The 10,994-nt window shown below is 36.4% G+C and overlaps 1 protein-coding gene across 1 annotated transcript; it reads right to left on the reverse strand.

Moving 5' to 3' along the window:
- Positions 1-2,815: 2,815 nt before the first annotated feature.
- brf2 (BRF2 RNA polymerase III transcription initiation factor subunit) lies at positions 2,816-9,800 on the reverse strand. Its single transcript, XM_059357738.1, has 4 exons — positions 9,593-9,800; positions 5,534-5,593; positions 5,090-5,411; positions 2,816-3,821 (listed from the first exon to the last, which is right to left on the reverse strand). The coding sequence occupies exons 1-4, from the start codon at positions 9,735-9,737 to the stop codon at positions 2,993-2,995; spliced, it is 1,356 nt and encodes a 451-aa protein (XP_059213721.1). The 5' UTR covers positions 9,738-9,800; the 3' UTR covers positions 2,816-2,992.
- Between the last annotated feature and the right edge of the window lie 1,194 nt (positions 9,801-10,994).

Consider the following 10,994-nt stretch of genomic DNA (forward strand, 5'->3'; position numbering starts at 1 on the left):
ATATTTGTGATTATCCATGTCCAAATATATATCCAGAATCTGTAAATTAATAATTAGGGCCCAAGTAGGCGAGGTCCCTATTGTATTTCGAATGATTCTTTATTGTTATTCTTTGTCCCAAATTATCGCATTTTTCACTGCCTGAACATACCCCAAAAATCATGAAACTTTAAATATAAGTCACACCAGGCGAAAAATTTTATAATCTATTGTCATCCTGAATTTTCACCACTAGGTGGCGCTATAATAAAGGAAAGTGCGTTTTGGCTAATAACTCCCACATACTTCATCGAACATTCAAAAACCAAAGAATACTCAAGTTATTAAATAACAACAAAACAAAACAACAAGTTTTGTATAATAATGCACAAACTATCCCTTTAATCCTCATACAGTGTCTGAAGGAGGACTCTTAACTGATATGTATAAGTTAGAAGAGGCAGGTAGCAATGGTGGAAAGTAACTATGTACATTTACTCAAGTGGACTTAAAGTACAATTTTGAGGTACTTTTATGTACATTTTATGTAACTTTATACTTCTACTCCACTATATTTTGAGGCAAATATTGTACTTTTTACTCCTCTACATTTAGCTGACAGCTTTAATTACTTTTCAGGTCAAGATTTAAAATGACAAACATGATACATTTAAAATGATTAACCATTTTTATCAATTAAACCACTTAAAAGTTTATTAGGTAGTTAAAATGAGCGGAGTGGAGTCATTTCACAGTGTGGTATTAGTACTTTTACTGAAGTAAAGGATCTGAATACTTCTTCCACCACTGTCCTTTTTACTTCTTTACTTTTTTATTTATAATTTTTATTTTTGAATTTTATGTGGTTTAATGTGGTTATGGATATGAGCTTTGGCTATATCTTGGTATCTTCCACCACTGTCCTTTTTACTTCTTTACTTTTTAATCTTTTATTTTTTTATTTTATTTTATTTTTTTATTGATTTATTTATTTTATTTTATTTTTATTTTTTATTTTTCTTTAAAAAAAATTTAAATTTTAAATTTTCAAATTTTAAATGTTTTTATTTTTTTATTTTTTTAAAATTATTTTCTGTTGTTCTGCGCATGCGCGGCTTTGTTGCGCCACTGCGCATGTGCGGTTTTTCTGCGCTACTGCGCATGCGCGGCTTTTGTTGTGCTACTGCGCATGCTCGGGCCTGTTGCGCTTCTGCGCATGCGCGGGTTTGTTGCGCTTCTGCGCATGTGCAGAAAAGCCGCGCGTGCGCAGTAGTGCAGAAAGGCTGCGCATGCGCAGTATAGCAGAAAGACCGCGCATGCGCAGTAACGCAACGGGGCCGCGCATGCGCAGAAAAAATACGAAAAAAAAAAAAAAAAAAAAAATAAAAAATAAAAAATAAAAAATAAAAAATAAAATTAAAAAAATAAATAAAAATAAATCCTTTACTTGTGTGGTCCTCCTGAGGATAACCCTTTAACCCTAGGTGATTCATAGGGGTGGTATAGACTGGCCTCTCTTTTAGCTGAGGTTTTTTTTAGATTCTACCTCACCTGTACATGTATTTTATCTCAGTTTAATTTGATCTTTCATTTTAAAAATGTGCAAATGAACATAAAAGTATTAAGCATAGGTGAGATTTCGTATTGTATATGGGCCTGAAAGCTGTGAGCTGCATGGATTATCTCCTTTGTTTCTTTACAGAAGTTACATTTTTACACTGCAGTTAACACTGAAGCATAATCCAGATTCAAGATCATAGTCCAAAAAGCTCAGTGCTTGCATCAAAGACATTAAATCCAATCAAGCAGGCATGATTTAAATCTAGTACAACATATTTGCTCTTTTCTCTTAAGAATTTGACAATTAGTCTGACCATGAAAGGAGGTTTTTACTCTGAAGAGATTGATATTAACAGAATAATCAGTCACAGCTAAAATTCAGACCTTCACGCTGGCATTTGCAATGAATTTGTAATGAAGTTAAAACCTTCTGAACGTTTTTTTTAGGTGTTATGAAACCACTCAACACAATGAAGGCTTGGCATAATAGACCTTTTCACCAGCAGACATCTTGATTTGTATGGCAGGAAGAGCAAAAGGTATACTAATAACTGATAATATTAACAATGGCTATGTCCTATTCAAGTGTCAGTAAGCCAATAACAGTGTAACAGTGAGTCAGCGTGCACAATATGCTGGTAGTATTAGATGATCAGGGTGACTTTTTATGTTACCAGTTCGCAACCTCTGCTTCTTCTATTCTATGTAATGGTGGATTACAGCCTTGTGAAGAGTGCCAACTTCGGATGAAACTATGTTGTAGTTTATTTTTTATTAAATCCATTGATGGAACACTGCTAAAAAAGGGCTTTCTAAAAACAAGATAAAAACACTAAATCTGATGAAAAAAGGAATTAAAAACAAGTGAAATTATCTGTCCATGCAGCAAGATAATTTCACTTGACAAGATTTCTTGAATTAAGATTGTTAAATCTAGAAATAAGATTATAGTGTAAAGTTGAACACTTAAAAAAGGAAATTAACTCTTAAAACAAGATAGATTATCCAACACTTCTAAATCTAAGTTGTTGTTTTTTTTATCTTGGTAAGAACCAAATAATTTGCAGTGAAATGTGCCTAATTTGAATTTCTTTTCTGAGACTTTTAAGAAGTTTGCTTAACTTTCACTTGATAATAAAATGAAAGCCCGGCTGCTGATTACAAACATATGGTGTCATTAATTCATTCATATACTCAAATGCTCATCCAAACCCTGGAGCCAATCCCAGCTGACATTGGGTGAGAACATCATCTGATGTGTCAAAAATAAAAAAAATTTCACCAGTTCAACACAACTTTATTTGAAACTGAAGAAGGTATACACAAAAACAAAAACAAGCATAATCTGCTACTGAATTAAACTTAAAGTTTGCAGCATCTCTTATAAACTAAAATCTTATGTAATAAGTACTTAGAACAGACTTAGAATAGTCTGGTTTTAATGCATAGCATATTATAATTTCCCACTCTCAGAAAGCATTTTCTGAGTCAGCGCAAATTCTCGAGCTTCCCGAGGAGTACGGATGTATGATTCAATTTCGCTGTCAGAGATTTCTTCATCACCAGTTACATCTTTGAGCTCAGGCTGCACTCTCCTTCTCTTGGCATGAATCACACACGGAGGAGCAAACAGCACTCTCTTCCCCCAGTTTGGTTCTGGATCTGGGCTCTCCAGAGTGTCTCTGTGCAGCTCAGGCACCGTGCATGGATTATCATGTCCAGCTCCTGTTTGCTGGGCCCTCTCAGCATTCAGTTCACATGTTTCCACAGAGGATGTGTTTGGATCCTCCTCTTCAAGCTCAGAGATGTCGGAGGGAGCGGTCTCCTCAGTTAGAGAGTCCTCGAAGCTAGTCAGACACTCTGCCAGCAAAACATCCTCGTGGGTTTTCAGAGCCCTCCTTAGCAGGGTGTGCTTGTTCTTTAGAATATCTCCTACCAGCAGAACCACGTTGTTTGGCGTCACCACCGCCCCGACCCAGGGAATCTCCTTACCCAGCTTACACAGCACCTCCTTCATCTCAATTATTCTTTTCAAAGCAGGTTTGTGCTTATTCACTTTGGCAATGTGACAAAATGTATCCAGAGAAGTTTTCAAGCGGTACTTGTTGGGTTTCAAGGACTGCCAGGACAGATAGACCGCCGCCATCATGATGGGGATGGGCCGACGGCCAGTCACAATCCAGGATTCTGCTGCCAGCTCCACCAGGGCCACGGCTCGCTTGGTCAAGTCCTTGGTGTTCTCAGCCAGTTCTTCAGCAACATGAAGTGAGCTAATTTTGTACCTGGTGGAAAGAAGTAACATTTTCACCAACTATTGAAATCTTTTTAGGAAAGTAAAAGCACCAAAAGCATAATTTAAAACACTGCATATGATTTAGAGCGCTCTTTGTTTTGCTGTCTAAAGGAATCAACGGCAAGTTTTAGAAGGACTGGGTCATAAAAACTTAATAACCTGCTGTAACGCTGGTTGCAAACTTGTCACCTTTTGGCATAGATTTCCATCTTAAATACCAAATATGTCATTTGTGTGATTTGAGAAGATCCAATTAGTTTTTTTAATTTGAGAGAGGGGAGTCGGGGAGGGGGGAGTGAAATTAGGTTCATTTTTGACTGCTCTGTTTGCCTCAAGGTAAGGATCTTTTTGCCACATTAAGATAACCTGCCTTACATGACTATGTGGCAAGTGTGGGACTGTTAATAAGCCAGATACAGTTGAGTTTTGATTAATGATCACTAACCATCACAGTTTGTTCTGTAATGTTAGGTGTTAACGCTATTTCATTAGAGTCAAACATTAGCTAGCGTACTTGTTTCTCCAAATTATACTTACTAACGTTACCATTTTGCCAGCGATAACAAAACAGGTTAAACTCTTCAGCGAGAATGCCACCTAACTCAGGGTTACCTTAAGCCCCTGATGGTTCTGTTTTCTTTATATTATCAAGGTTAATTATGTCCTAAACTATGTTGTTTTGGACACTATGTTTTGCTGTTCATGTCTTTTCATTTACTTCCCCATTGCACTTAATACTCTTGGTGGCTTTATTGGACCAGACTGACACTGTGTTGATATGGGTGAGGGCTGGCTCCTCTCAAAACAACAGAAAAACTCAAAAGAAAAAATAAATAAATGATGATGTGGACTGAATGCCAGGTACAGAAGTCAAATCATGTCACTTGAGGAGAGGCAGATGCCAAGCTCACTGAGAACGACAGAAGCTGAATCAAAAGAAGGTTTTTCTTTTAGTTGTAGTGGGTGTGAAATCAATGTTTAAATGTAATACACAAGTCCTGTCTTTAACTGACCAAACATCAGTTGCAATAGCTGCAAAGAACAAAAAACACATTCATTTTTAGTAGCGACCCTGATCACTTTTTTCACCCCTGATGAGTTTGTAGCCCTGTGTCACATTAGGTTCACTACCAGTCAGTCTTCTATCATATGAGACTGTGTAACAGAGGGAAACAAGAAAGGTTTTATCTGTTTTTTGAATGGCCTGTTTAACTATCATGTAACTGATGATCATTCAGACCCCTGCCCTTCACTTACTCCTGGCAGTGGGACTCCATCACATCTATGACGTTGAAGATCGGAGCCTCAATGCTGAGAATCTTGACCATCTCTAGGTAAACCGATCCCACCACCGCCGGGTCGGCATCCACCAGACAGCTGATGGTTCCCATGGTGATGGGCCAATTGAGCAGTCTGCAGCTTACCAGCACGCAGCAGCCACCGAGGACATCTTTCTTCTGGAGCCTCACTTGGATTAAACTTTTGTGCTCATAGGCCTGTTTGTAATAAGTCTGCGACAGATTCTCGATCTCACTGTTGACTCGGAGAATCCGACATATCGCTCTCACACGCTGCACACCTGAAGAGGTTAATAAAGATATATGAGAGCAGCAGGATCAACTATATATATATATATATATAGAAGAGCTGCTGTGTAACAATATCTCTAACAAGCAAAAGCTCCCCTCAGAGAGATCTCACCTTTTATCAGGTTCCTACATGGCTTTTTGGACACTGCTGTGGTCTGGCTGTACATGACATCTATAAAAAAGCACACAAGACAAAACAGATCTAACTGTAAATATGAAGAAAGTGTCAGAGATTTGTGATTAGTTAAGATAATATGACACTTAATGCTCCAATCACCGTGCTATTTAACAAAAAACAAATTATTTTAATACAGTCATGAACAAAATCACTGCTCATTCAGTCTATTTAAGGCCTGAAATGGCTCTGCCCCTGTTTGGCTTTAATCCTGGTGATAGAGGTGAGTCAATAAACCTGAACCAAGCTGTTTTTGGGTGATTTGGGGTATTTTATTTTGCAAGTTTAATGGACTGCCTCCGATGGATGACAAAGAGCTGCTGCTGCCATGTTCAGGGGACATCACCTGTGTAAAACCTTTTTAATTGCCAAAAATAGGTTACTGCAGCTATAATATCTGTGTAGATGTTGGTCAATACAGTTACATGACAGAAATATCTAACTAGGATTGAGATCATCAGTAACAGTGTTACGGTGTCCACCAGAGAACACTTTTAAACATTTTAAATGTAATCCTGCTTAGTATGTAGGGTCTTACTGTATATTGGCCACTATTAAAGAAATAAAACAATAAATAATAACTCTTACAGGTATTTATGAAGTTTCGTTATGTAAACATGCATTTAAAATGCTACTGCTGATATAGCTATGAACATGGTGGGGGGTATGAGGTGGCCTGTGACGATAACACTTTTTTTAGGAAGATATATTTTCCCAGAAAATATCACGATAAACGATAGTATCGTCGTATCGATATTGTTTTATTTTTATACCGAAATTAGACCATAATAAGTACATCCTTTTCCACAACAATTCATTTTTTAATCTTGAGAATACTAAATATTGGAATTGAAATGTGGAAAATAATTATTAAAATTTCATAGATAAATAAAACAAATAAATAAACTACAACCAAAATGAATAAAATAGACTTTCAGGCTCTGTCAACAAGACATTGCAAGGAGATAATCGTTATCTATTATATTGTTTTATTAATAAAATATTATATAAACAGCTGGAATGGCTGCTTGGGAAATATAAGATTTTTTTTGGCAGTTCTTACTGCCTGTCAAACATTAGCAGCATTCATTAAACACAACACAAAAAAACACAAAAAGGCATGAAAAAAACGATTGTGTCCATTTTTATGTATTGAATGATAAGTCGATATAGTAATTATTATGACAGGCACAATTGTGGAATCGAATCAGACATAAGTCACAAATGTGATGACTTTAGAGTGCAAAAGTCTTGACTTGAACACCAATGAATTGTGACTTCATTTGCATTTAACCCCGATCATTAAGTACAGGCATACTTCTATATAGGACCTTTACCTGCTTTATTATCAAAAGAATACAATGCGGGCCTTTAACATATTATTATCCTGATGTTAAAATGGCATTAGATTTTGCGTAGAGTGTATTCTGACCATTGCTTTGTCTTGGGAATTGATTGCAAAGACTGGGCCCACCTCTGGAAGGGGTTATTATTTGATCTTTTAAAACTCCTTAATATCGGTTTTGCCTATTTTAATAAGATATCTGTATATCAACTGTTGGTGTGTCCCCAGATTTATCCTTACATTCTTGCTTAATCTAAGGAGGGCGTTAAAAACAAACAGACATACAATTTATCAAATTTATTGGGTGCTCCTGAAAAATGAAATGTTTTTTTTCAGTCATGTTCAGAAGGTCACCAACTGACACCATCAGCTGTGCATGCGGTCTCCATGACATTACGTTACATCTTACTGATCCAGGGACCAATAGTATTTCAGCAATTGAGTATCTTAATTGAAGAGACAGTTTCAGGTTTTCAGTTGTCGTTCCAGGGGACAATGCTATCAAATCTAAACTTTCATTGTAGTTTTACAGTTCATCTCCTGGAATACACGCCATTTCATGTTTGTGTGACTGTGTTTTCTTCTTTTTCTTTCATATCTGTGTGCGTCCTTAAGAGGTGAGTGCAGTGTTTGGCTTGTTTCTGTGTGTTTTGTCACCCTGTTTTAATTCTTATCCTTATTCCTGTATCATGTGTATATTGTTCAGTTTATTATCAATATATGTATAGTTTATGTCGTACTTTTCCCTCCCGTTAAGTTGTACTGTGGCGTCAGTTAGGAACCGTTGTGTAATTACCTATTCTGCAGCGCCTTTTCATTTAAATATGTAAAATATTGACGCTCCCTTATTTAGTTCATGCTTCTCATTCATTGCTGTTCAATTCGGTCATCATATATGTCATTTTCAAACTTGTTTATATCATATCATATTTATTCATTACTGTTTCAGATGTCTAAACTTTCATATTTGTTTGCAAATTTATTTTTCTCTTTTCAGTTACCACACAAATATCTGTAGATGCATATAATATCTAGTTCTAAAATAAACAAGTGATCAGAAAGAGTGTGAGAGTGTCATTGGACCGGCCAGATTACCAGCATCATATCAATGTTCTAACTCAGGGATGGACAACTTAAATGCAGGAGGGGCCACAATTTTTCATCGAAACTACCACAGGGCCACATATAGGACAGTGCACTTAACCAGATATGATGAAATTGAAATGTGTTTACAGTGCAGTAACTTAACATATTTCATGCTCAAATGCATGTATAACAGTAGAAATAGGAATATAAAAGGTTTGAAGCAAATAAAAAATAACACTTACTGGGATTTCATTTTTTTCAGTGCAAGAACAGCAGACCAATATTAATTGCAAGAAGTAATTTTTTGCATTTTTACACTGCACTTTTAAGATTTCATGCTCAAATGCATGTAGTTTTACTGAGGGCCACACAAGTGAGGGTGCGGGCCGTCTGCGGCCCCCGTGCCTCCAGTTGCCCAGCCCTGTTCTAACTGGACACACTGTGGAGGTCTACAGCCAATAACAATCATTCCATCATTCAAGTTGACAGGGGTCTCAAGTTTGGTGATTAGCAACCAACACCTCTTCTATAAGTTATGTGGGCAGCATGGGCAAGATAATAAATAATATAGGATACCTTTAACCTAAGAGGAAGACGTCTGAAGAGTTTGAATGCTAATGTAGCTGAGCCAATATGTTGTTCATTTTATTTCTATTTTTATTTATTTTTGTGAACATTCTCAAAACCTGTGTGTGATATTTGTTGTTTGTATAGTTATTTAGCTGAATGTCTGTATGGTTCCATTTCACCTGTAGCATAGGGGGACCTTAATTAGGGGTGCACGTAAACATGAGTGACGTAGGCACAGACTCCCGGCAAAACTCCTGAAGCTGTTGTAATGGTAAGACATGTGTTGGTGCTCTTATCATATTATTTAAGCTAGGTTGCTTAAAAGTGATTTGTTTTGAAGATGCAACTGTTAACATGCCCTTGAGTTTTACTGTTGGTCTTTTAAACTGAAAAACGTCCAGTATTTGTGTTCAAATATGTCGTAGATTTCGCTTTATTTGCATATCCTTTGACTCGCTTCAGGAGACCCTGCAGCTCCGTGTGCATGTACTGACTGTCCCCTGTGCTACTGTTTATAGGTGCGTCAAGGTTTTTCATCTGTTTTGTGATAGTTTTGTGCATTTTTATATAAGGACTGCATTAGCCAGTAGCCTGACAGACGAAACATATTTTATTTGAGAATGTATTTTTATTTCTTCAAGTTCTCATTAGACAAAAATATATTTATTGCAGTGGATATCAGTTTTGTTTTTATTGTAACTGCTGCTATGTGAAACCACTATGAGGGTATACATTTTAGTATACACACTTTTTGTTCATATTAATATTTTGTTTGTTTAGTTGAGAAGAAAAAAAAACTCCTGAAGCTGTTGTAATGGAGACACTGTGAGAGAGCCTGCAGCTCCGTGTGCATGTACTGACTGTCCCCTGTGCTACTGTGTATAGAATAAATGTGCAGATCCTGACTTCCTGGTGACTGGTGTCCTTCTCTCTGAGCAACCATCTTAAATGCCTCCGTGTCTCACTTATCTCAAGCCACTTTCAGTTGCTCTTACCTGAACCTCCGACGGGTTCATTAGCCAGGACTCCCTCAGACACCACAGAGCCGCAGTCCACACACACCATCTGGGCCTGACAGTAAAGATCATCTTCCACAATGTTTGAGGAGCCGCAGCCCGGACAGCTCAGACCCGCAGACATGATCCAACAACAGTGGAGAGGAAGAAACTACAAGATAAGACTAATGTTTGTCTGAACACCTCCAGCACACTGCACAGGCATGGAGAAACTGTAAACAGTGGATGAACGACCAATGAACGTTGCTGAAGCCGCTCTGATGGGGTTGAGAAAAATGTGTCCGGGTGGATACAAACGTTCAGCATGTTGATGGTTCCGCTTTGTGCCGACGGCCTACAGGTGCATCTCAATAAATTAGAATATCATAGAAAGTTTGTTTATGTCAGTAATTCAATTCACAAAGTGGAAATAACACATTATTTAGATCCATTACACTCAGAATGAAACATTTCATGTTCTAATTTATTTTATTTTTAATTTCTAACTATATGATGATATGATATGATTGTGGCTGACATTTAATAAAGACAAAATCTAGTCACTAAAAATTTGAATATTACAAAAGACCAATTTCAAAAAGTATATTTAATATGGAAATGTTGGCCACTGAAAATTATGTCCATCTATATGCACTCAATACTTGGTTGCAGCTATTTGACTTGAACTACTGGAAATGGACTTTTCCATCATATTCTAATTTATTGAGATGCACCTGTAATCAGACCCTTTACTTAATTTAACGTATTGATACGACACTAAAAATACTGCATTGAAATTATACTTAAAAGCATGAAACATGAAGGTACTCAAAGCAAAAAATGGACCCTGCTACTGTATACTATTATTTATTATGTCATTAAATGATGATTAGGCACACTAATGCATTAATGTAAACACAGGATTGGTTGAGGTGGAGCTATTTTAATTGTATTTGTATATGACTGCAATCAATTAGTATTTTGACAACTTTTCACTATTTCCACATAATTTTCTTCATTAATCGATTGATTGGCTTGTAAAACAATAGAAGTAAAAAGTAACTAAAGCTATGAAATAGAGTGAAGTTAAAAATATATATTTACCTTAATATAGAGAAATATACTACAGTAAAAGTATAAAGTAGCAACAGAATAAATTATTCAAGCAAAGTACAACCTTACATTATTTGCTTTTTCTTTACACTTGAGTAAATGTACTTAAGTAAAAGTTACAAAAACCAAGGTACAGGACAAATAAGTTTGGAAAAATCTTTTTGGAAAAAAGATGTTACTGCTAAGAATTCAAAACCTTAATATTTACCTCACCGTACATTACATAAAGATCGAAGAAACCAAACAAGCCTCTTCCAGACAATCCTACTTCTCCTTTTTGAGACATTAA

Source organism: Centropristis striata, chromosome 19, assembly GCF_030273125.1.
Source record: "Centropristis striata isolate RG_2023a ecotype Rhode Island chromosome 19, C.striata_1.0, whole genome shotgun sequence".
Taxonomy (NCBI): Eukaryota; Metazoa; Chordata; class Actinopteri; order Perciformes; family Serranidae; genus Centropristis; species Centropristis striata.